Consider the following 27,142-nt stretch of genomic DNA (forward strand, 5'->3'; position numbering starts at 1 on the left):
TTTTTAAAAAAAAGAAAGTACTATTGAGAGCATAAAGGCTCATTGTACTGCAGTAGCAAATCCAGTACCATAGCACTTAAGAGGTGGTTAACAGTGCTTTGGTTCAGAATTGGTGTTAGAAAATAAAGCTTAAAAAGTTATGATGCAGGATATTTGGCAGGATTTCAACAGCAATTTGTAATGAACGTAGAAAGGACTGAGGCATTGGCTTCTTCCACTTGGCAAAGTACTTTGTTCTTCATTCTGTTTAAGTCCCGAGTTTCACAGTCACGTTTCTTATTTCCATCGATGACGCACTAAGGAGGATTCGTCATTGACCACGTCATTGTCGGTGTAGCGATGCTGACACCGTGGTGGAATAAGCAGCAGGATGATCAGTACAAGGAGGATAATTCCACACAGGCTCATAAGAGCATAGGAGGCAATCCACAACACTGGTTCATGGAAAGAAACACCAGAAACACAGTTGCTTGCAACATCTGCTGTTGTGAAAGGGCCTTCAATCTCAGATACTGGAGAGCCATCAACTTCTGAGAAATTATAAAAAGAGAAGCATTACGTCTATAGACACCGTTTAAAGCAAATAACAAAGATCTAGCCTAAATACTTGTATATCCCTTTCCCTCTGTCATCACACATCTCAGCATACTCATGTTTTATTGTATTTCTTATTGCAATAAAAATACTAGTATCCCATGTTTGTAAAATGGGAATCTGAAGCATAAGGAGACCATGATACTTCCACATCTACACAGGCTCTCAACAAGACAGCAGGCATTTAAATCAAGTTTCCCTCAGCCCAGATCAAAGCCCAAGCTACTGGATCACTTCTTCTCCCTGGACTAATCTTTCAGAAATGCCAATTTAACAAAGCTTGAAAATCCTACAGTACCTGTACTGGAGTAGGTCAGGGCCTGGGCAGTGTTTATTTGTTTCTGGCATTTGCAACAAATAGAAGAATACCTCGGATGATTCCTAATTCTGCTGTGTTTGCTATCCTTCCAGGGCCTTTAAGGTATCTATGAAGCTGCCTGCTGCAGGCAGAACCATTAGCTTCATAGACACCTTAAAGGACTGTACCCTAAACACAAGGTGCAGGGTGGAAAGCAGCACAGATAGTCTTGTGAATGGAGGTGACAATTCAGAGGGAAGAGGAGGCGAGACAGGAGAACTAGGTGATGGCTGTACAGAGAAGGGCAATGGTGGAGAGGAAGGTCATCATCAGGAGTGAATAGCTGGGATGTGAAGGAGCAGTGCTGTTGGGCACGGAGGGAGAAGCTAACCAAGCAGCTTGAAAAATGGAGATGACAAAGCTAAGGCGAGAAGCATGAAGGAGTGTCTTGTCAGCTCTGCTTTCGAACATGTCTTAGTAATATCACAGCCTGTATGACTTGTTTCATTACCGTCTCAACCCCCTACTCGTTCAGTTCAACCAGTATTTGCTAAAAAGGGTTATGCTGCCCATGGTTGTCACAGTAACAGTGGCAAGCGCAGCAAAGTTCCCCTGAGTTGTGGACAGGGCTATACATATTGTAAAGGCAGAGCAAGTGAGTTGCCTAGGGCAACAAAATATTAAGAGCATTTCCTACCTGCCGGTTCCAGCCAGGGAAGGATGGATACCTTTTAGCTTGCTTGGGGCAACTAGGAGCCTGCAGTTAGTACTGTTTGTGCATTTTAACCAGCCTTCCAAAGAGTTGTAATTCACTTTTCTAGTCAGATACTTCAAGAGACATTTGTATATTTCTCATAAGGGCCTCAGGTTTAACCTTGCTGCTTCATTTCTTGTTCATTTTACACACAGACACACTCTTAGAATCATAGAATCACAGAATGGTTAGGGTTGGAAGGGACCTTAAAAACCATCTAGTTCCAACCCCCCTGCCTTGGGCAGGGACACCTTCTACTAGACTAGGTTGCTCAAAGCCACATCCAACCTGGCCTTGAAGAGATCCAGGGATGGGGCATCCACAACATCTCTGGGCACCCTGTTCCAGTGCCTCACCACCCTCTCTGTGAAGAATTTCTTCCTGATATCTAATCTAAACCTCCCTGATTTCAATTTATACCCATTACCCCTTGTCCTATCACTACAGGCTCTTGTAAAAAGTCCTCTCCCAGTACCCTTGTAGGCCCCCTTCAGATACTGGAAAGCTGCAATGAGGTCTCCTCGGAGCCTCCTCTTCTCCAGGCTGAACAAGCCCAATTTTTGCAGCCTTTCATCATAGGAGAGGTGCTCTTGCCAAATTGTAAGTGATCCTGCCTACAGAAAACAGTATCTCTTAGCTTCACGTATCTTAGGCAAGTCTCCTGAAAGCATGTTTAAAGAGATTAGCATAAAATACCCTTTGGAAAGAAAAGGGGAGCTTGGGTTTTGGAAAGGCAAGAAGGTGGCCTTTAAGGTTCTTTGTGGAGAAAAAAACACAGAATAGGTGGGCTGCTTTGCCTGCAATTCACTGAGAGAGATTTTAGTTGGTATTCAGTCCCTGGTCTCCCAATGCCTCATATTATTTTAAGGTTTAAGTCTCATCAGACTTAATTCAACTTAATCGGGTGCTGCTGCTGAAAGACACAGTCCTGCTTGCCCTCACTCGTGTCCCTCGCTGCCCCTTTTGCATTGGTGCTAGTGACTGGTGGGCTGCAAGGAGAGTCAGGGACACTTGCTGATATGATGGAAAACCAACCTGCCATAACAAATAAAATGCCAAAATGAGGAATTTTCTGTAGGATCACTCAACTGAACCAATCCCTTCTCCAGCTGCAAGTGTGGGAGGACTCCTTTAGCAACAATACACTGTAAAACTGAAGTTTGCACCCATAAGCACCCTAACACTGGAGAATACCAAACACGTACTCTCTCAACCCACCAGGAAGTAATAAACTGGCCCACACAGCCTATATTGTCAGTGTATCTTTGCCAGGACACTGCTGTTACGTAGATACAGTAAAACAGCTGTACAGTAGTGGACAGACTTGTAAAAGACTACCTAGAAGGTCCGCGGCAGAATCCATTTTGCTCAGAGTCCCAATACTGAACTTTGTCTACCATGAAATTGTTTCTTCTGGACATCTCAGCCCCTCACACCATTTCCTCTGTCTCTCTGCAGTCCTGCAGCAAACCCAAACTACACCACATTTGATACTAATGTGAAATGCAAGGCGTAAGTATTAATACTTAGCAATTTAGAAATTAGCAAATTTCTCCACTTTGAAGATGTCGGGGCGGGGGGGGAGGGGCGTGGAAGGCAGCACAATTTTCCACCTTGGAGATAGCTCTGAAAATAAACAGTTCCTAATTACTCATTATTTGGCTTGAGTACAATAATTACTCCTATTAAAAAAAGCAATACAAAACTGTTGCCATAGTGGCTGACATTTTAAACTACCTTCTGAGAATGCTTGATAGCAGCACAGCCTCTGTTTTCTTCCCTCCAAAAAGAAAAGTTTTCCCTCACTCTGTTCCACCCCCAGAGGAACCAAGAGGAAATCAAGAAGGGAAATTTGCCTAAATTATTCAAACAGGCCCTTAACATAAACTAGTGGTCATGTATGCCTACCATATTACACATTAGCTGAATTAGGCTGTTTTGGCATGTTTTTATTAGAACATCTGGTGGTAGCTACCTACAAGAGATACTTGACCTTGAATAAATGGGATTTTTTTCATTATTGATGATTACAGAACAAAAATGGCACTTCTGGAAAAACACTTTTTTAACATTTGTGTAGAACGCAAACACACTCACTCTCATTCACTCACCATCTTGGATGGTTTGGGAAGGAAGCAAATCTCAAGTTAGATCAAATTTATCATAAAATTGTAAAGTGCTACTTGGAAGAGGCCCCTGGAAATCGCCTAGTACAGCCTCCTACTCAGAGCAGGATTGTCATCATCAATAGATCAGGTAAGCTGCAGCTTTATCTAGCCAGGTCTTGTAAAACCCCGAGGATGGACGCCCCATGATCCCTCTGGGCAGCCTGTTTCACTTCTGTACAACCCTCCTGGTGAAGAAGAAACTCCTCATGTTCAACTTGAGCCTTCCTGAATGTAACCAGTGGATGCTGCCCTTTGTTATGTAGTTTGACTTGCACTCTACTCTTGGCTTGCATTCAACTTGGGGCCCACCATAATGGCCAGTTCTTTTTCCAGAGGGCTGCTATTTACCTGGTCCCTTGCATGATGGTTTTTCACTGAGGTGCAGAGTTTTGCACTCCTGTTCACTGCAACTCTTGAGCTTTCTGCTGCCCAGTCCTTCAGCTTACCAAGGTCCTTCTGGACTGAAGCTCTGCTATTCATTGTGCCATCCATTCTCCTGAGTTTAGTGCCCACAGATTTGGATGCATTCTCTCTCATCACAGTTTAGTGTGGAAATCATTTATGATTACAGTGCCTGGTGCATTTCTTCCCTAAGAAAATAGCCAAGTCTTGCTCTAAGATCTTCTCACTTACTACAAAAATACTAGGAGTATAATTCTGCACAGTGTTGAAGTACCATTAGGTTGCTTCACTAATACTAACTACTTGATCTGAACATCTTGTCTCAAGACGGGACCTGATCCAAAACCTTCCCTAGTCATCCTGTAAACAGTAGGTTATCCTTGAAATTGTCAACAGGCAACTTAGAATGATTTCAGATTAGTAACAGGCAGAATAAATCTTAAAGGGTTTCACACATTGAGGAAAAAGCAAACTTCTTTTTCTGCTATAATGGAATAGCTTCCTGCAGCCGTCTAACTCTCCTTTCTCTTGCTACATCCTGGACAATGAAAATGGTGCAAGGAATATTGTGGGATAAGACAGTTCTCTAGCCAAGTCTCAACAGAAACTGAGGAACTCAATGAAGTTAAGGCTTTTAATCCTGTTCCCCTCATTTTTGTATTCAGCACATACCAGTTTAACATGTCATAAAAACACGGGCTTAAGTTTAGTGTTAACACTCTAATGTAAACAAGAAAGCATAGGTCATTGCAAAGCCACACCAAATGGTCTTTTATATTTCTCTATTTCTGAAGATTTATGCCACCAGTAATTCAATTTGATTTATGCCCACGAACAGACTAAAAAGCTCCAAATAAATTACATTAATATAGTTGCTATGGAGGACATGGCTGGCCTCCACAGGAAGCCAGTTAGGCAGCTTAATCCCTCACACTGCACTGACTGCTAACCACTCACAGTTGTGGTTTTCTGATGAAAGCAGTGTTAAATATGGAAACCACAAGCTGTGAAGAAGTGAATTCAGAATAACTGGCACATCCAGCAAAATGTCATCTGCCCCGTGTGAGCAGAGCCTGACATATCAGTATATCTTGTCTCAGCCAGTGGTTTGTATCATCTGATTTCTCTAAGTTCTCATGATGCTTAGTTAGACATATGTATGAAACGTGGACAAAGAAGCAAGGAGGAAATGCCTTCTCATACCAGCTGGGTATCATCATGTGTCTAAGCTCATGTAAATTCAGGTTTAATTTCATATTCAGCAAACACACTTCATCCCTAGACAAGGCCGGAAGAACTACATGAGGTGGCCAAACTCTCTGCTTCTATGTAGCAATATTAACATGAAGGTGTTATTATGGTTCCCTGACTCTTTGTTGAGAAAAAGACGCACTGTCAAAGCAGTTCTTAGGAGCACCAGCTGGCTCGCGTCCCCTGCTAACCACGTTGTCGGTCAATACGTTCTGTCAGAATAACACACACACCCCCCACACCCCCCCGTTAATGGGCAGGGAGAGGAGGCAGATCCACGCTTGCTAACCTTGCAGTCAGGAAGCACAAGAGTGAAAGGCAGGAAAACCTGGTCTGTGGTATGTGTCTAGTTACACTCTGCTTCCAGATGCATTGAAAAAGGTGTCTTTCATCACTGCGTGCTACCTCACGGAGGTCTTCATTAAGCAACCCACATCAATATCCAGATTTTCTCTCATCGCAAGCTCAAAGATGACAATTTTGAACCCATTAACAGTGGAGAGATTAAAAAAAAAAAAAGCTTTTAAAATGTCCTGGGGCTACAATTTGGCTAGTTAGTATTCTCTTTTTTTCCTCCATTACTTGGCTGCATAAAGCACTCAAGTACTTACTGCCCTTACCCTCTTTAACATAAATACTGGGGATTAAAGAAGCACTGTCACTCTAGTCCTTTTCTCATGCAAATCTCAGATGACACAATGTTTTTCAGGGAACAGACCGCTTCTGTATGGGACAGAGACTTGCATAGGGGTGCACATCCTTTCCCTCCTCTCCCACTTAGATGTTCTTGTGGTGCCAAAGCAATGTCTCATCAACACGGGGAGGAAACCCCAAAACTTTTGTTTTTAGCTACCCATGGGAGACAGGAGAAACCACGAGAAAGCAAGAAAGTTAACCAGCACTGTAAAAACAGCCAAAAATTTATGAGCTTTTTCACATTTCCTCAGCACCTAATTAAAAAATTAATGGCTTTCTACTTACACTGAGAAAACTATTTGTTTAGAAGCAACACAAACATCACAAGTCTTAATGGGAGTCTCATTTTCACCTTAGCTCTTTCTTCAGTATTTCTGAGAGGTTGAAAAGGCACAATTTACATTAAGAGAAAAGCACGGTAAGGTACTTCACTGCACATTGCAAAAGTTAGTTGAAGAATCCATTTATCCACAAATTAGAACAGGGATTGTGCAGAAATGAAGCTGCATTAAAAACAGGGCCAGGTCTCATGTAACTGCTGGGGAAACCACACGCACAGACAGACGTCTCTGAAGGAGGATCATCTCTCAGAGGGAAGAGCGCAGCTAAGATATCCAGAGCTGAGGCTGATTTATTTCATGCCAAAAGACTGTTTCATGCAATAAAGCTTTTTCTTTTCCTCCTCTTGAAATCTGAATAGCTTGGGATTGCTCAAAAATATACCCTTCACGCTTCATGAGCAACCACTCTTTTCCCCATCATGTAAGTGGCAAAGGTGTTTCTCTGAGAGCAGCAAGTGTTTGCTCGCTCAGCAAGTCCTGAACAATATTTCTCTTACCTGCACACGGACTCACTGCAAATCCCACTCTCCTCTGGGCTCTGTCAAATATTACATAGAAGCCTTCCATGACTGTAGCACCAATAACTAAAGCGTTCGTGGAGGAAGAGATGCCAAATCGGTAGCACTGTAAATTCTCTCCTATTCCAAGGATGGGTTGAATATAAAGCTATTAAAAAAAACCCAAAAAAACAGAGTGTAAGAAGCAGCATCAGACAATACTTAGAAGTTCAGACCTTTCAATTTTTATATTCAAGCACTCAGACTCCACTGGCAATAGAGAATGAATAGGAGCAAACAGATTTCTGTACATTATATAAAACTGGTCAAAGCTTACAGGCAGGTAAGAGGTAAAGCTATTAGATTCTAAGCTTAAATTTGAACACAGCCTGTCGCTATGTGAAGATCAACAGGAAATTCATGAGAGCCACTTTTTGTGGTGTTTTCCCACAAGGGAAGGTCTGCTGAGAAAGAGCATGGGATATGAACTCATATTAGAGAATAATTTTTATTATTTAAAAAATTATCAGGATGGAATTGATTCAGAGAGCAGTCAGTGCAAGCTTCAAGGCTCTAGATTCATAAATTCAAGTCACATTTTACCCCTGTCTCCTCAGGGAAGATGAAAGAATGCCAAGTTACCTGATCAATACAGAAAAAGCTTATCATAAGTTTTTGCTATATTTCAAGTTAAAATGTACTTAAGAGGTTCATTCTCCCCTTTGCTCCTGACCATCCTCTAAGGTAAAAGACTATATTAGTAATGTCAGAGGATACTAGCCTGTATTGCAACCTATGCTGGGATGGCACACCAGAGAGAGGAAAATTAGAAGTGGCACATTATATTCTAAAAGCTGGGATGGAATATTAATAAAAGATAAACTGACCAAGCTACAAAAACTGGTGAAAAGATCACATAGGCTCATTGCCAAGACTGTCATATTCAAGAGAAGCACTCCAACTCAGAATGCCAAGAAAAAATTAATCAATTTGCTTCCCAAAACAAGAAGTTCAAAACAAGAAGAGACATTCTATATTGACATCTAATGTGGCTAAAGCTCAGGAAAACAAAACAAAAACTTGCCTATTTTTTCCTGATAACTTGAAATAATTATTCCCAACTACATGAACTTCACTACAAGGGAAGCTGTGTTTTCCTTTTTGATTTTAGATTTGACAGGTTTGTTATTTTCCCTATTTAAAAATTGATTTTAAAAATTTAATTTAAAAAGATTTCCCTTGCATGCAATAAGCCAGTTCTCTATTACTGCTAAAAATAGCTCCTATTTTTTAAGAGCAGGAGTTTTATAATAGTAAAAATAAACGCATAACTGAATAAACAAAGAAGGCTGAGACCTGTGGTAGGACAGAGATCCGAAATGATCTGCTGGAGTTTTCATCCCTCAGGTAAATGGAGAGTTTGGGAAATAAGGACCAGGGTCTTTCCGTTTTATCCCAGCATGCAAGCTGTGAACCAGTCCAGAAACCAGAAGAGAATTCTTGTATCTATTAAAAAGAAGTGATACACATGGATTACTTATATTTTGATAGACTTTTGTACATGATCACTACCACTATTCAATTCCTTTTCCATTTCCATGGAAAAATTCAAGCATGAACACAAGTCTAGCAAAGAGCTTTTCCTTTAAGGATCAAAGCAAAAACCCAACACACAACCCAAGATGCATCATAACCCACTATGACCTGGAAGAAGGGGGAAGAGGCAAAAGCAAGGTTAGCTCTCCCCTCCCCATTTGTGTCTTATTACTTCCACTTCTACACCGATAACATATGACCTCCCTCAGCAATCAGTAGCACAAAGGAGTGAAGTATCCATGGGATTTTACTATGTCCCTCCCTTTTCTCTCAACAGCTCTGACCAAATGCCAATGTTCTGAAGCAGCTGACGTATTTTTTTTAAAAATACAAATCAAAATTCAAACCACATGAACATGTAATGGAGTCCTCTCCCTTCCTCACATACCTACAGCTTCTTACTCAACTTTAGTGTTCCGAAGCCAAGGGCTAAGGCCAAAATCTCCTGGCACCTAAGGGAATCAAAGTCTACTACAGCCCATGGAAAGAAACACATCCTTCTGCCTCTTATGCTGCCCTGCCACTCGCTACCAATACAACTTGACATGCTTTTGAAATAAGGTTGATTAACAGTACTTCTTAATGTATCCATGGCACCAACAAAGCAAAAAGGAAACCCCTGCAGAGCTTGTTTGCCTAAGACAAACATCTTGGCTAATGTTCATGCTCCCTGAAGCACACAAAGCTGATCTGCTGCCAGATCAGAGGAAAAACCTTCTTTATTTGAGTGCAGTACTTTGCACTGGTTCTTATTCCCACATGAAGAAACATCCAAGGCAGTATCTTGTTCTGACACTGCACAGCCAAAGCCTCCTGTTTGCATGAGGAAGAAAGATGGAATCCAGCCCCTCCGCTCCCCTCATTTGTATTTGTGACATCGATTATTTTGTAAACGTCAGCTCATACATTAGTTATATGACATTTTACAGGTGACAAGTGTTCGCACACACCCACATACCTGCCAGTGAAGTATTTGTTAGGACTGCAGAGACTTGATACGCCTTGGTCCTCGTCTCTGTTCTTGGGCCAATGAGCGTACACTCACGTAAATACACAATGAGACTTGCCGTCACAAACAGACTCCTTTTACCCTTAACTCTCAAGGCACACCTCAGTACATTCTTTGGTGTGGGACAGAACACTCTGCCCCTCATGTCTAAGTTTCAGGCCAGACCTACTGAAAACCAGAGTTATCTTCTCTTTCCATTTTCTATTGGAAAGCAGAACTTCTGGTCTGAGAAATACGGTAAGATAACACCCAGACAGGACAGACCAAGTCTGTGAAGTGCTCTATTTCAAATGCCTACTTTCATTTCCCATTAGGACAGCCTATTACCCTGCATTTCTTTGCCTTACTTCTGTATGCTGGAGAAATGCACTGAGGGATTTGGTTGTGTGATATCTGAAAGGTTATTAAAATAAAGATTTTAGGTTTCATTGATCCTTCCTTTCTCCAGCTTATTAACTTAGCATTACTTTAATGCCACGAGTAGACATGCCGTTCTGACTTCAGCTCCTTGAGGTGCAGTAGCTGCCACCCCTCTGTGGCTCATCTCTGCTCATCCGCTAAAACCACCACCCTTCAGGCCTGACAACACTAAACTGCATCTATAGTGGCTCCATAAAAGACTTCGATCCAAATACCTAAGCTTCAAAAACCAATCTGCACCACTAAAGAGTATAAAGCTCCCAGCCTGGGGTTTTTAAGGAGCTGTATGAAGGAATGCTTCACATGCAGTTATCCCAGTGTACCTGAGGGGGCAATAACATCTTGCTGTGAAGCTCATAACAAGCTGCTAGGAGAAGGAACTTGTTAACCTGGTTCACCTGTGGTCAGAGAAGTATGTCTGACTACAGCAGATGATTTTAAGTTTCAGTGATGCATAGCCTGCCAGAAGCACAGAGCACTAACAATACGGTTGTGATGCCATGGTACAATTGCTGAAAATACCCATTTTCCTAACATCGCTCCTACATGGCTGGATCCTTACATCTTGTAACTATATTCTTATTTAATAGATTATCTCCTTTGTTTAGAGCTGTGAAAGTAACTTCTGGTGTGTGTAGAGGGAAAGGGGTAGAGCAGCAAGGTCTTTGATATTAAAAACAAACCCTAGAGAAGAGTTCGTTAATGGTTTTTGGTGTTCCTAGTAAAAACACGTAAAGCAGAGTGAGTGGTTTCCCTCTAATACCTTCTTGATCAGTTGACTGACTACTTGTCATGTGGAAGGCCCTAGTTCAAATGTCCTTCTGACCAACATCACAAAGGACTTTGGATCCCTATGACTCACTTCACAGGAGCCAAAGTGCCATTAAAGGAGCTCTTGGGTAGGCTTCTTTCAATTCCCCCCCATCGACTGAAATTGTTCCTGTCAATACTTAAGTGCTGTGCAAAGAGTTGAACTTTTCAACCAGGGAAGCTGAGATACATAACTAGTACCTTTATTTCAGATACTGGACACCCGCAAGCAGTGAAGAACATTTCATGCCAAATCTCTGCTCTTAATCGGGTAGTCTGGTTACTGTACTTCCTTGTGATTTGCAATGACTACCACTGTCTGATCGTGAATCCATGACAAACATATTAAAATTCCTCACACTGAAAAATCTGGGATTTATTCTTCACCTTTAACATTCTTGGCGCTGTTCACTGCATTCAACCAAAATTTATGAATAGTTTTTCTTAACCAGAAAATGCCGCTTCAGTTATTCTACAGTCAGATAAATTCACAAAGCTCATGCCCTTCTTCTAAAGCCCACAGTGTTTCCAAAGGAAAATGCTTTTAAACATAAACCGTTCAATAACAAAGTTCAAAAGCAGCTTTATTGCTATGAATAAACCTAATGAATGGCATCCATTCTATGAAACAATAAGCATTATACTTGGAAAGAAACTGTTTGCAGGAGCAGGTTCTTCTACTTTATACATTTTGAATGAAAGGACTGATTTTTGCTCTCTTAATACTTTCAATCAGAGCAACAGTGATTATATCCATGTTTCTGAAATGCTTAGAACAAAATATTCCATCTCTTTGCTACTTCTGACACATTTCCATACATGCATTTCTTGTCTGTACTTGGACCCTCCTTTTTCCTTCCTCCCTTTTCCCTTTTCACCTCTTCCTTTCCCTTTTCTATTTCCATCAAGGCCTATCAGTCATTTCTCACTTATTAACAAGAGTAGACCAGAAAAGACTCTGTTCCCCTTAGGTTAAAGCCCTATGACCTATAAGGTAGACAGCAAAGGTGACACTCCTTTCAAAGATCTTGTGACCATTTAAAAGGAATTTAGCATTTTGAGGAGGTTTAATGACATTAGCTTACCAGGGATGTGCGAGCTATTGCTTGCACAACAGCACTGAAGACTTTCTGGGGCAGACGGAGGAGCGTGGTCCCACTGTCTACTATCGCTTTATCGGCATTATACTAAAGAAGGGGAAAAAAAGGAGAAGTTACACACTGTAGTTAATGTCATGTAGATTCAACTGTTTCATAACAATGACAAAGCTCTTCCTTTTGGTAGCTGTCTTCCCAAACCCACATGTCATACCTGTCAGCAATTCTCTCTAGCTGACAGCTTGAATTCAAATGAAGTCTGAGAGCAAAAGCAAGATACGGTCAAGCCTAGACACAAAGGTGAGTTTACCTACACCACTCTGGAAATTACTGTGTGTGTCACCATAGCTGGTACAAATGGCCAAACCATTGTAAAAAGAAGTAAAGCCTGGCCTCTTTCAGAGGTGTGAGCTAATCCACTTTACCTCCCATACGCTTTGGGCAAAAGCACTCTCATGGTCACTACAGACAGATGCTAAGCACGCTGATGTAGCTTAAACATATGTTCAAGCCCTGAAATGAGGTGTCTGCTATGACAGAAACAACACACCGTGAACACAATACAGCAGCCTCATTACATGTCATGTTCGGTACCGGCTCAAGAGTACCAATGCCAAATGCCACTCTTTTCTCTCTCAACTGCTGAAAACCACTAAAACACAGACAAAAACAAGTACAAAGAAACTCAAAATTTTAACCTTGCTGCCTCAAAATCTGCACTACAAAAAGCTAAGCAAACATTTCTCTTCATTATTAAAACCTCAACCCTCAGATTAAGAGATTTCAGCAAACTTCAGATCCAGTAAACATAGAATAAACATTTTAAAAAGGTACATATTTCTTCATTAACCCCTTAAAAGTTATGATTATTTGTGGGGGAAAAAAAAAAAAGAAAGGGCAAGTAGCAGTGGCAGCTGCTTGCATTAACTACTTTTGTTATCGGCTTAGGGAGCAGGATCAATATAAGCGAACAGTGACATGTTTATGGCATAATCCTAAAACATAAGCTAATATACAGCTTTTTAGGAAGAGGTCAAACAGCAAGAAAACTTAAAGCACATTGGTTTAAATGTTATAAAGTCACATGGAAGATCTCTGCCACAGTGACAAAAATAAAACCCACCAAAAATTGAAACAGAAACTCTGACTTAGTTATTTCCTTGTTGAAAGAAAAGCTGCTATAGGCTGCTAAGCAGAGCTGAAAGAAAAGCAAACAGGAGACCATTTATTATACACTCAGAAATACTTCTGAAGAGTGGAGAGAAATATCAAGGCATTGTGGAGTCCTTCTAAACAGATTTGTACCACAAATACGCAATCACCAGCACCCTGGAAAACCACACTTGGAAAAAAAGTGGGTAGGAGGCACAGCCAAGAGGGTCAACCACTAACATAAACCCATGTAAAATGCTTGGAGTAGCAGGATCGCTTGGCTAGGGACTAAGCACCTGGATTTTCAAGCTGTGTACAGCGTACTTCCAGAGGGCAGTAACTTGCCTTTTTGGTCTTCCCGGTTAATATTTAACAGTGCACCCTGCACAGGCTGCGCTGCTGGCAGCTTAGTACTCCTCTCAGACCTGGTCTACCAGGATCAAGGCCACAGCTGCAGTGAAACGCTGGACAGATTCCTGGCATTGAAGCAAGGGAACTACTTATCCCTGGCAAGGAAAGGAGTAGTCTCTGGTGATGGTTACAAAAAATACTCCATTTCCTAGAACACAACTGAGAGGAGAGAGGGCACATAGTTCATCAGATACAGTGAATTATGCATCCTCTGCAAGCCCCTAACTAGCCAAACTTTAATCATGCTAGCTCTAATTTACTGTTCTTCCTCTAAATTTTTGCAGGAAGACCTCCTTTGATCAAGATGGGAATGTAACAGTGACTAGCATACTATGCTAATACATACAACGTGAAAGCAAACCTTAGTTCCAAAAAGGGCAACAATAACAGGAAACTTTCATAACATGGCTAGATTTTAAGTGAGCTGCTTTCTGGAAACAGCATGTATTAAGCCATTAGTGCAAGGGCTCCTCTTCAAAAACATGTTGACTGGTTTTTAAGGCAAGAGAGAAAAGCAAACACAAACATGTATGCTACAGGACTAGCGGTTTTGCTTTCCTAAGAGTATAATAGAGAGAGGCATTTAAATAGACTTTGTTTTGCTCATTAAGTTGAAAGACAATGTGACTGGTTTTAAATATTTTATAGGGCAGTATGACTTCCATGTTTTGTATGGAAATATATTTATGCGCATGTAAGAACTTTATCATGAACATTGCTTAATTTGTACAAACTATAAAAACTTCACAATTATCATGTCCCAATGATTTCCAACTAAGAGAACAAGCATAAGATAAAATTAAGATGTTTAATGAAAACAGGGCATGAAAATTATAGAACTAAAATCAAAACAGAAATAACAACAAGCAACAGTGAGAAACAAAGAAAACACACACATATCCTCCAGAAAACAATGAAACCGCTTTGGAATAAAAATTGCAACAACACAGTCTCATTAGACTGACCCAGCAAGAGCAGAACATTTTTTCTTTTAAAAACAGAAAACATATCCATCCGGAATAATAACTGGCAGGGCTGAAGCAAGCAAAACTAGATTATGAAAAAAAAAAAATAAAAAAAGAGGCATAGGATGAGAAACTGTGGGAAGCGTCCCAGGATGACACCTACACACTACCATGCTGAATTATATGCTTAGACAGTTCCACGGAGGTCAATCCAAATCTTGCTTTTTTTTTTTTTTTTTGACCAGCATTGCTTTAAAACCCTTTGGTTTGATTTTACTATATTAACAGAAAACCATAACATGTAGTTCTTTCAAGACTATGGTTTCCTTGAATCAATGCACCATCTTCAGTGTTTAGACACCTTCATTACAACTGAAACTAGTCAAGATGCTGAGCCCTTCCCAACCACAGCAGCCTTATTTTGAATGGAACATTCACTTAAAAATTGTAGCTTAATTCCTAATTTACTGAAAATACTATCAGTGTCTTTAAAAGTCCTCTCTGAAGGACTGCATGATGTCCACACTTCATGTCACGCAGCTCATTCAGTTTTTCTCAAAGTTACCATGCAGCCTTAATTCTCAGAGGAGACTGCAATACATATGTGCTTGCAAAGAAAAAAAGCTGATAAGTGTTTTGTACCAAACTTGCATTTTATATAGACAGAAATACATAATCGCAACTACCTCTCTGCAGTCTAATTCGAGGTTCTGTCCTCCGACCTCCAGTCTGAGAATTTCAACCTGGTAATACCACTCCTCTTTGATCGGTGTGTACCAAATATCACCCCTGTACAGAGTTGGTTCAATTCCACCCAGAACCTAAGAAAGGAATTCACATGCTTTAAAATCCCAGACATTAAGTTTTGGGGTAAGTTCCAGAAAAATAAGCATATTTAACTGTGATACACAAGTTATCAAAATCTTAATTTAGCATTGTTTGTAAGGATTTTACTGACAAGTTGTCAATAACAAAGCAGCATGAAACATCAACATATTAAGTACATTGTGCTTTGGTCAAACAAAATTCCCATATTGGGCCAAATGACCAGAATCTTCATTTATGAACCCACACTGATTCTTTTATGAAAGCTCCACTGTTTAAAATCAAAACAGTATCTTCAATGGTTTAATAAAGGCAATGTAAAAAAAAAAAAAAAATTGAACAGAATATTAAACCTGCACATCATAAATTCACTTTATCAGATCAGAAAAACTTTAATACTGTTCAAGAACATTTCATTTTTCTTACACACATCCAAAATGGAATATGACCATCCTAACCTTCCTATCACTATTAGCTTCCATCAAAACTTACGTTGAAGCTGGGAGCGTACTAGACCGTCAGACTTTCAACTGAACTAACGTAAGCGAGTTCTCTCTGGGGCTTCATCTATTTCAAGTATGTTAACATTTACAGTATGTGAATTCACATCAAAAGAACTATTTGTGAACAACTCCTGTGCTGATATGTTTATTTCAGCATAATTTGGGATCAGTCAGTCCAACACCTGATTCCAGATAAATAATGGCCAATACCTGGTTGCACTAAAACTGATGGAAAGACTATCCAGAGTAACAACAAGCAGATCTGGTCTTTAGTGTTTTTTCCTTTAGTATGTTGTCTACAAAAAAAGGAAAAGAGCCTCGATTCCTCTCCCGTTTTTCACATCACGTAGAAAGAATTACTGTAGCATTTTGATGAAATTGAACAAGCTTAGCAGCTAAGTAAGGGACTACTCAGTTTGAGACAGGTAGCATAATCTGCCCTGAGGAAACACTGTAACATTTATGTTTTTCTTTATTAAAATTGAACTTGAAATGCAGAAGTTTACTCAAACTTGAGAGAGTAAAAAAGAATGGAGCATGAAAATAGACACTTGAGTTTAGCCTAAGAGCTTAACTTTTCCCTAAAAATGCAAAACATATATTTAAACACTATATTTGGAAGAAGTAGGATAGTCATAGAAAAGAGGGAGAGAGATTAACAAAGATATATCTTCCCTCTCAGACTGACAGATACCCACAAGACTACCTCCGTTGGTACCACTTCCAGAAACAGGCAGTCCAGCACCACACATCTGCAAGGAGAAAATGTTGGGGATCTCTGCCTGCCTCACAATAGAATCAAAGAACGTCTCCACAGAACTTGAAGGCTTGAAGGTGTTGAAAAACAAAAGACACAAGAGAATTGCAGAAGTATTAATTAAAAATTCTGTTTGCAGAAATGAGAAAATAATTCAAACAAGACCACTTTTCACAAATAAACTGAATTTCTGACAAGCAGGTAACAAAAATTCTGGCTATCATAAGTCGTTAAAATCTGTCATTTTTCTGTTGTTTTTAAAAACATTTTTATTCTTGACCACTGTCACAGAAATCCCTGAAGCATGAGAGTATTTTTCAATTGCAGTTTTCAAACTGACATAGTAGTTTCAGTTTCAGGGAGAAACTCTCACCAATGCTTTTTGTTTGGAAAAGGCTTTGGGTTATTAGAACAGCCAAATGTAACTTTCCCTTTACACCTTTCCACAGTTAAAAGGCAGAATTTTAAAGTGAGGATTTTTTTATTTTTCAACATAATTTAATTCTAACAAACTTTGAATTTAATGGCCCTTATTTCCTATTCTTTTAAAGAACTTCATATCTAAGCACACTCACTCCAACTGTCTACTGGCCAACAGGTTCTCTCCTACACTGCATGTCATACTTTCCTTTGCAGTTATAGAGCACTACGATTTCACTGTAATTCAGATTTCTGTGTAGGTACATCTCACGAGAGGCAGAGGCGCTGGCTAGCTTGCGAGGTGCCAAGTGCTCTTATTACACAAAGCACAGAGCAGCCTCAGAAGCCAACGACACTTGAGCCTTTGGAAGAAGGGAAAAATAAATGCCCTGAATACACTATTTCCTCAAACCAAGGTTTGAGAAGCAGCTCTTCTCCGTCTGTCTCTCAACAGTGTATGACAGCAGGTTTGGCAGAAGTCAATATACTGATCACACATCTCCCGAATAAAGCATTTTAATTCCAGAGTCAGCAGGACATTTGTTCTAACAGGATATATCTCAGTTTATGAATTTCTCAGATAGTTAGGTGCAGGTTGAAAACTATGACTATGTAGTATTCCAATCATGTTTTTACTTTTAGATTATAAGGTAATAAATTTCAGATTATAAATTTTAGGCTCTAATTTAAACTTCTACCTGAATTTTCTACCTCCACAAGAACAGGATGTGCTTGTCTCTTTGTTCATGAAAACACTGTAGTTAATATTTGTTCTGACATTATCCATATATGCCCTCCATCTCAACTTTTACTTGATGAATGGAGAACATCTTAGAATGAACTGCCAAGGGCTTTGCCAAGTCCATCAGTCCATTGACAAGTCTCGAGGGAGATCATCAGAGCCCTAATGCATGCCCTCCACACACATACCAGAAGCCTTTACTCCCATAATCTGCTACTAAAATCTCTGTAAAAGCTTATTCATTCCAGAGGAGGTAAGATTGGAGCCTTCATTACCAGAAAAGCAAAAATTCTCACATGGGACTGTGGTAGTGTCACAACCCAATTCTTTCTGGAACAAACACAAAAGATCCATAAGAAAGAGTGGCTGGAAGGGAGGAGTCTAATGCTTACTGAGCATCTTCTAGCTTTATTTTAGTAGTTAGATTCCTACTTACTGTCATTGTGAAAGACAATAGCTGGGGAAAGGATGATTTACCTTGGCTAAGGCATCGTAGGCAAGACCAAGAATCCCATGCCATTTAACCCCTGGTAAGAAGAAATTCTCTGATTCAAGAATGGTAGCAATGTTGATGGTGTAGCTTCCAGAGATTCCTTTTGGGATAGTAATGACATCTGTACCAAGCACTCCAGTCCAGCTTCCTTGACTGTACTTAACTGTGACATCAATCCCTTGAGATTTGTAGGTACTTGACCTTTAAAAGGAAAAGATAGACTTATGCATGAGTTGTTCATTTACAGTGCAAGACAACAGAATATATTCAATCTCATTTTTTCCCAGAGAGGAAAAACAAAAAAGTGACATCTCCAAAGTCAATCACATATACTCACAGAAGAAGGGGGATGGATTGTAAAAGCATTAAAAAATGGTAATAATAATAAAAAAAAAATCTCATGGCCCTGTCTTTATCCTCAAGCCATCAATGACTCAAATCTTCAACGTGTGTCTTTTTTTTTTTTTTTTTAAAATGTAAGGTATTATGCCACCTAGTGCAATATGTCCCTGACTCAGACTGGTCCATCACACTAGAAGCAATACTCTAACTGGAGACACAGTGTATTAAGTGGTGCTAGGAATGAAAAGCTTCTGAATTCAAATCTAAAATTAAATTGAAAACCCCAAGCTAACTGAATAGCTAAAGACTAATACCTCATTAATAGTATTAAAAAAATCCATTTTGGGTAAACTGGAATATTATTGTGAGTATCAGAAGTGAGACATAGGTTTTCTAAATCTGCAGTTTGGTCTATCTATCAGGAAGTAAGTAGACTTGGATATTATTAACAAATGATTCACTGACTTGGCGGAAGGAAGGACGGAGTTTCTTCTAGACCAGGGCAGCAAAGACAAAAGGAGCAGTTAAGTATGGGAAGCAAAGAAATTAAAAGAATCCTGTTTGTAGAGTTCAGCAGAAATATTAGAAAAAGCTTCAATAGACTTTCCATGTTAAAATCCTGAAGTATAAATACAGTAATCATCTTCCACCCACATCACTAGTGAAGACCTACAAAAGTTCTAGATCCCTTACAATTTATTTTGGTCCCATTCCTCAGCATACAGCTTCCCCTTCTGAAGAGACAGATGACCACGCTCGGTTCATCTGAACAGACTTTCACTTGACAGCTTTTAAAAAAAGTGAAAAAAAGAAAAAAAAGAGGCAAGTTTAAAATAATTTCATAACCCCACCTTTACATGTGTGTGAAACAATAGAAAGCGCATGTGATTTATCAAGTGCGGACAGTTTTATCAATCCAGCTTTAATCTAACAGCTGTTCTGACAGAAACAGCCACATGAAGTAGCTTCACAGCCCTCTCTGGACCTGAGCCCAGAATGAAATTGGTGTAATTTTGCCCATTATGGGGAACAACCTTTACATGGCACTGCAGACAACTCCCATCCATTCAAGCAGATGCTGAATCTTGAGGGACAGTTTGGCCATACGGAGCATGCAACTGATCCTCTTCCTACCTAAGGAAGGGATGGAATAGTAAGAGGCCAGGCTCTAACTCTAAGTAGCTCTACTTTCAACACCTTACCCTTTAAGGGTCTTCAGGGCTCAGTAGCTTGTAACATCCCAGACAGTGGAAATAGATGAGATAAGAATTGGGCTTGTTCAGCCTGGAGAAGAGGAGGCTCCAAGGAGACCTCATTGCAGATTTCCAGTATCTGAAGGGGGCCTACAAGGGTGCTGGGAGAGGACTTTTTACAAGAGCCTGTAGTGATAGGCCAAGGAGTAACGGGTATAAACTGAAAACAGGGAGGTTTAGATTAGATGTCAGGAAGAAATTCTTCACAGAGAGGGTGGTGCGGCACTGGAACAGGTTGCCCAGAGAAGCTGTGGATGCCCCATCCATGGCTGTCTTCAAGGCCAGGCTGGATGAGGCTTTGAGCAACCTGGTCTAGTGGAAGGTGTCCCTGCCCATGGCAGGGGGGTTGGAACTAGATGGTCTTTAAGGTCCCTTTCAACCCAAACCATTCTATGATTCTATGATTCTATATGCCCCACAGATTGCATTTCAAAATGCACGAATTCCAGAGATACTGTTGCTACTTGCATCTGGTCACTTCTGCTGCTGTTTTATCTTTCTGTGTAATTCTACATTTGTATGACACATAGACAAAGGGACATCTCTGCTCAGGCAGGGTCTTCAGAGCACCACTGTGATACTGGCAGTACATTTTATAAATCAAAATAGAGTCTGAATAATTAGTGATATAAGAGAAACTGAGCAAGGGGGCAGGAAAAGGAAGGGAAAATACAAGGTTCTTCATGTAGAAGAGTGTCTGGCTGTGCCACAAAAGAGGAAACATCTGAAATCAGAGAGAAAAGTGAATGTTGGGAGAATAAAGCAAAGCAAAGCAAATCTGCAAATCCAGACACTGCATGACTAGCAGCAGCAGCAGCACACAGCTCTTCTGCAAGTGGTAACAGCCTGATGGGTTGAGCTGTGGACCCGGACACAGAAAGACTGGGATCATTTTCCAGCATGGTAGGGGAAATTTCCTGTGGAAAGACAGGACAAGTCATGTCCTCACCCTCTGTGCCTCAACTTCCCCACCTGTAGAAAGGGGTATGGAGATACTCATCTCATTTGTAAAGCACACAAATGTCATATTGAAAAGAAGGCCTTATTATTTCCTTCAAGGAGCAAAATTCCTAATGTGGGAAATGATCTCACATAATCCTTGTGGCTGTAAATTATATTCTGTTCCGCAAAACTGTTTCCTGCTGCATCTTCTTGACTGTACTCAACCCGTGTTTTTCCACCTCACTGATCTAAAGGAAGAAAACTTGAGAGGTCAAACTAGAGACTTGTTCTAATTCATGGGCCAAGTGATTTTTTTAAATAAACACACAGTACAAAGTTCCAAACAAGTCGTTTTGGCTGTGATCAGAAAACAAGAAATTCAACTCTTCTGGCAGGACAGAGTGACAGAGTGTATTTTAGCCAGAGGCAAGGAAAAAGGCCTCCTAGATTGTGGTGCTATAGTGAGACTACTCCCTTCTCCCTCTCCTTCCTGGTTACTACCTTCTCTCCAAAGCAGACAACAGAAACATGGTCCTCAAATTTCCAATAGACCTCAAGCCTCAGCTGAGAAAACTAGCAATGGGTTTGTTTTCTTATGCAGTTAGTCCTTGTCACCAGCATCTATCACTGAGCAAAACATAACCAAAGTATTATTTCCCATGTCGTGCTTCAGTGAAGCTCAACATGGCAACAGCAAATCCACTACACAGGAAGTCCTACTTAACACCAACTTTGCCAAACACATGCAATTCCTTCTTAACTCCATGCTCTCCTGCTGCTCTGCAACAAACTGGGACTTCAGATTTCCCTGCTTACCCACTCACTTTTTCTCAAACAGCAAAACAATGTCTCCACAGACAGCAATGGCAAAGAAGGGACAAAAACCAGCTATGAGCAAAAAATCTGGACTGAAGCTTTGATCCCCCCTCTAGTGATAGATAAATGGCACAAGATAAGTGATTCAGAGCCAATGACTTTAAGACAAAACAAACATGAAAACACAGCAAAAATTATTGATTTCTAACCAAGAAGTCCTATGTAATTTGCAGGGGTTCTGGAACGAGTTTATAGTTTACCCCAAGCTGTACAATGTACACAACCAAAGTCGCAGCTTACTTTTGCTTGCTGGTATATAACTTATTGTATAACCCCAATTTATTGCCCATAATTTTCATACCTGCCTATCTCTTGGAATGATCAACTCTTGAGCAGTTTGCTCTTGAAACTTTAGACAGGTTCAGAAAGCTGAATACTGACAGCCGTGAGTATGTCACTCTTTCACATATCACTGCAGAGCCACCACTGATAACTGAGTTTCAAGTGTAAATTCCCTTTATACATCTGTTTAAGTAGCTCCTTTATCATAAGTAGCACACTCAACAACTTGTTATTTGGAACAGCACGACAAACAAACGCTGTGATTTCTTTTCAGTTCAGGACAAATTATGCCATTTCCCAAGACCTTATACATTGTGGTGACTTATACAGCACGGTCATTACAGCAGACTCGGAACTTTTCACAGACAAGTTTTGTCAAAACCACTCAGAAGTCCAAGCTGTGAAAGAATTCATGATAACAGCTTTATTAGTTTAGTACAAAAAGATTCAGATAATTAAACAGTAGAATTACATGACACACATCATTTAACAAGCGAGTTCTAAAATTGCTCAAGAAGGGTTCATCTTGAACAACACACCCTCCAGGTCATTTGAAACAAAGGTAATGCCTTTCCTATGCACACACCTGGATTTCAGTTAAGAAACAATCATGCATTTAATTTCAGATTTTGGTAATTTGAATAAAATTAAACTAAGAGCATGGCAATCAGAAAACTCATACCCATCATGCTCTCTCTCTCTCTCTCCAACACAATATTAATATTCTAATAAGCACACATCTATAGCTCAGTCCCATTAACTTAACAAATTACTAATCCTTCTTTCCCCTCATCTTCAATTTGCAGTTTATGACTTTCATATGGAAGCACTTCATGAGAATATAGGGAAAAACTGCAGGAATGATTACCAGAGGAGAGGAAACCTCTTTATCTAATTTTGAAGTGTTCCACATAATGTGGAAGAAGAATGTCCATAGGTCATTTGTCTCATTTACACATGGGTAAAGGTCACTCTTGGGTAATTTTACAGATCCAGCTGACATGATATTAAAGGCCCTGTCTACCATGTATGCATAATCATGACAACCAGGGAAGGTAACTTGACTACTGGGAAAAGGCTATCATAAGGCCAGTCTCAAAAAGAGATGAGCAGCAGGGCCCAAGAAACTATAGGTCACTGGATTTCACCTCAGGTGAAAGTCTCAGAAAGCAACCTCCTGGAATCCATTCCCAAGCACATGAAAGACAAGAAGGTAATCATGGACACTCAATGAGGAATTTCACAGGCATATCATACCTGACCGACCTCACTGCCTTCTACAGCCAGATGACTGACCATGCAGATGAGGAGAGTGCAGTGGCTGCAGTATATCTTGACTTCAGACAAGCTTTTGATACCATCTCCTGTGTCATTCCTATTCGGAAGCTGAGCAAGTGGGGCTGAACAGACAGACCATTGTGTGGGTTGAAGATGGGCTAGGCCTCTGGGCCCAAAGGGCAGAAACCATTGGCTCAAACACCAGGCTTGTGACAAGCCTAGTGCCCCAGGGGTGGAAAGTGAAAGAAACATCTTCATCAAGAACCTACACAACAGGCTGCACCCTCAGCAGATCTGCACATGACACTACATTAAGGAGAGTAGTTGACGTGCTGAATGTCAGAGCTTGAATCCAAAGGAACCTTGAAAAATGGGAAGACTGAGCCAACAGAAACCTCCTGGCATTCAACAAGGGGAAGTACAAAGTTTTTTAGCTGAGATGAAACCACTCCATGCATCAGGACAGACTGGGAAGCAACAGAGAAGGACTGAAAGGGATCTGGGGTGATGGTGGACACCAGGCTGAGTAAGAGCCAACAGCATACTCGCCCTGTGCATACAGCAAATTCCACACCAGGCCACATTTGCAGGGCCATGGACAAGACATCCAAGACGCTCTCACCATCTGGTAAGCACTGGTGAGACCACACAGCTGGACTGCGGCCAGCATTGGGAACCAAGTTCAACAGGGATCTGGACAGAGGGGTTGGCAGAAGGCTACCATGTAAGTTAGGGTCCGCGAACACAGGACCTGTGACGAGAGCTTGAGGGAGCTGGGCTTCAGTTTTGCAGACAAGAGGCTAAGGGGAGATCTCACAGCAGTTTACAACAGCTTGAAAGACAGTTACAAAGATGACACAGAAAAAAAAGACCACAGCCAAACCGTTCTCTGCAGTGCCAGACAATAACACAAGAGACAACACCCACGAGTTACATTTTGTGAGGTTCCAGTTGCACATTAGGAAACTGAAACACACTGCACAGAGAGATCATGGATTTTCCATCCTTAAAGGTTTACAGGACTTGGCTGGACTCAGCCATGGCTGACCTAACCTGGTGACAGCCCTGCCTCATTTGGGGTATGTATTATGTGACCTACAGATGTTGTTGCAAACAACATTTTTGAAACATTTAAGTGATTTCAGTGGGGTCTTTTCCAAATGACATTTTAAAACATGTATTTAAAAGCATTTAAAAATGGAAGAAGCATGGTGTAGCCAGGTTAAAGCATGCTGGTGGCTGCACTTCACTCAGAGCATATTGCAGTACTCCATCAATCCCACCCAAGCTAGAAATTGCTATTTTAATTGCTCCGAACTATAATGACGAGCTTGAGTCATTTTACAAAGCAACCTTAACTCTTCAGGGCCCAAATTTTAAGGTGTCATTAGTGACTTTGTAATGAAGTTCTCAAAACACAGTGTACACTGTGAACACTGGTAACAGACTGTAACCTTCAATGGTTTATGGTTGCGAGAGATTCACAGGGAGGGTAGGAGTTGGAAGGGACCTCTCAAGATCATGTAGTCCAACCCCATGCCAGAGCAGGTCCACCTAGAGTAGATCACACAGGAACAAGTCCAGGTGGCTTTTGAAAGTCTCCAGAGAAGGAGCCTCCACCACCTCTCTGGGCAGCCTGTTCCAGTGCTCCGTCACCCTCACAGGGAAGAAGGATTTCCTCATGTTCAGGTTGAACATTCTGTTTTCCAGTTTATGGCCATTGCCCCTTGTCCTGTCACTGGACACCACTGAGAAGAGCCTGGCCCCATTTTCCTGAGACCTGCCCTTTAGATACCTATAGGCATTGATAAGATCCCCCCTCAGCCTCCTCTTCTCCAAGCTAAACAGACCCAGCTCTCTCAGCCTTTCCTCATACGGAAAGTGCTCTGGGACCTTCATCATCTTAGTGCCCTGCGCTGGACCCTCTCCAGCAGTTCCTTGTCCTTCTTGAACTGAGGAGCCCAGAACTGGACGCAGTGCTCCAGGTGAGGCCTCACCAGCGCAGTGCAGAGGGAGGCCTTGACCTTCCAGACAAAATAACATCACTTAAGAGAAAAGGGAGAAGCAATGCTTGTGCTTTTAATTCCTTGCAATTAAGTTTCCTCTAGCCACTACCTATGGAGGAAGATAGCTGGCACATAAACCCTGCAGTAGTGAAGAAATGGCTTTCAAGTGCAAATTCTGGACTTCATAGACCCTTGTCATATCAGACTGTGACATGAAATATCTCCATTAACATCTGAATATGTGACGGGAGGTAAGGCTATTTTAGTAAGCAGCATGGCTTTCCCTCCATTACCAGTGCATCTTATTTGAAAAAAAAAAAATGCAAAACCCTGTGCTAAAATACTTCAAGAGGTAATGAGAATGGTAATGCTCTCCAGCCTCCCAGTCCTTGGAGTGTCTTTATCCATACGCTTCAGCTAAAGATAGACACTGTGTTTTGGAGAAGTTTACCTGAAATAATTGAAACTAGAAAAGTGCAGAAAGGAAGGAAAGGAGGTAGAGTGATTCAGATAGACAAAGCTGTGTTTGGCTGTGACTAATGTCACCTCATCCTAAATACAGCAAATTTATTGTGTAACAAGCACCAAAACCACAAAGTCATATCTTATAAACAACCAGACTCAGCAAGGTCTGTCCAGATCACTAATTGATCACTAATTGTTGCTTGAATCTGCAACCAATTAGTTTTTGACTGACTAATTTTGGTTTTGGATGAAATGTCAAGTAACAGATACAATTACTGAGCTTTTATTTTTGTTTTTAATCAAAAGGTAAGTATATTTAAATTTTTAATTCCTTCCAAGACTATTTGGGTAAGAAATTGACTGAAATTGGTGTGATTTTGCAAATGATTCTTATGCTCTAATCTTCTTCCCTTTTCTCCAGCTCTAATCATCACTGTGCTCAGAGCTCAGCTGCGCTGCCATCAGTGGGACTGTTCATAGTGTCAGGCAGGACTTTGCATCAGGCAAGGCTAAACCATCACAGTCAGGCAGCAAACATCCCACTCTCATGGGATGTTACAGGAGCTCCATGAACTGCTTTATTATCCTTTTTCTCATGGAGAAGCCAGAATCTAAAAGGCATCCTAACCCATCACAGCATGCAGAACAGGTACTTACAGCACGGTATTGAAGTAGGAGGTGACATCAGGATCAGGCACACCTGCTACAGCAAAATTACTGCTCCCAGTGTCAACCAGAATATTTAACTGCCAAGACAGAAGAAAAGAGAGGTGGTTTTCATATCCAGCTAAACAAACAAGCAAACAAATCATTAATGTTTTTGCCTAAACTACCTTCAGTTTTAAAATTATGAAAGTTGCCTTGAAAAATAAACACTGTCACCTTTGGGAAAGATATGCTGCTGCAGCCCCTTCAAAACAGCTGAGCATGCTGAAATACTTTAAAATAGTCATTTTCCTGAAAGGGGGAAAAACCCATCAAGCCCATATTTACACAGCAGATGAATTCACGACCATCTCAAATTTCTTTTTGGCCCAACTCATGTGTCCTGGCCACGTGATGAATTGCATACTGTTTAAAACACTGTTTGACTTTAGAGTTCATGAGGTATTGAGGTAGGGGCTGACTTCAAGCCTGAGGAGAAATAAGCAGAAGCATGAAGCTGCATCATGGTTTGGAGAGCACGGGAATGATGCCCAGTTTGCCCTGAGCAGCAGCAACCTACCACAGCCTTCAGCATCTGTAAATAGGAGGATGGTAGATTTATAAACACTGTGAAAAACATTTATTGAAAGGTGGCCTAAGAGTGGGCCACTTGTTTGGTTAATTGGGAGGATGATTTAGGCCAAAAATTGCCTAACAAAACCACACTGACAAAACGAGACACTCTTTTTCCCATTTGGGTCAGGTAACCAGGCTGGTTCACCACAGTTACATGACTGTTTGTGCTAATAAAGAAGGTAACAGGATGGCATGATGTGCTGGATTCAGCCAGGA

General features: G+C 40.8%; 1 protein-coding gene across 1 annotated transcript; it reads right to left on the reverse strand.

Annotated features, from left to right (window-relative positions):
- BACE2 (beta-site APP-cleaving enzyme 2) lies at positions 1–26,391 on the reverse strand (the record flags this gene model as incomplete). The annotated part of the gene is made up of 8 exons (XM_010152422.1): positions 1–530; positions 7,002–7,170; positions 8,358–8,507; positions 11,922–12,023; positions 15,148–15,282; positions 16,488–16,616; positions 18,186–18,402; positions 26,303–26,391. Coding segments are annotated over 8 exons (1,245 nt in total), but the record flags the coding sequence as incomplete, so codon positions are not given.
- Between the last annotated feature and the right edge of the window lie 751 nt (positions 26,392–27,142).

Source organism: Eurypyga helias, unplaced genomic scaffold, assembly GCF_000690775.1.
Source record: "Eurypyga helias isolate BGI_N326 unplaced genomic scaffold, ASM69077v1 scaffold29295, whole genome shotgun sequence".
In the NCBI taxonomy this organism is placed as follows: domain Eukaryota; kingdom Metazoa; phylum Chordata; class Aves; order Eurypygiformes; family Eurypygidae; genus Eurypyga; species Eurypyga helias.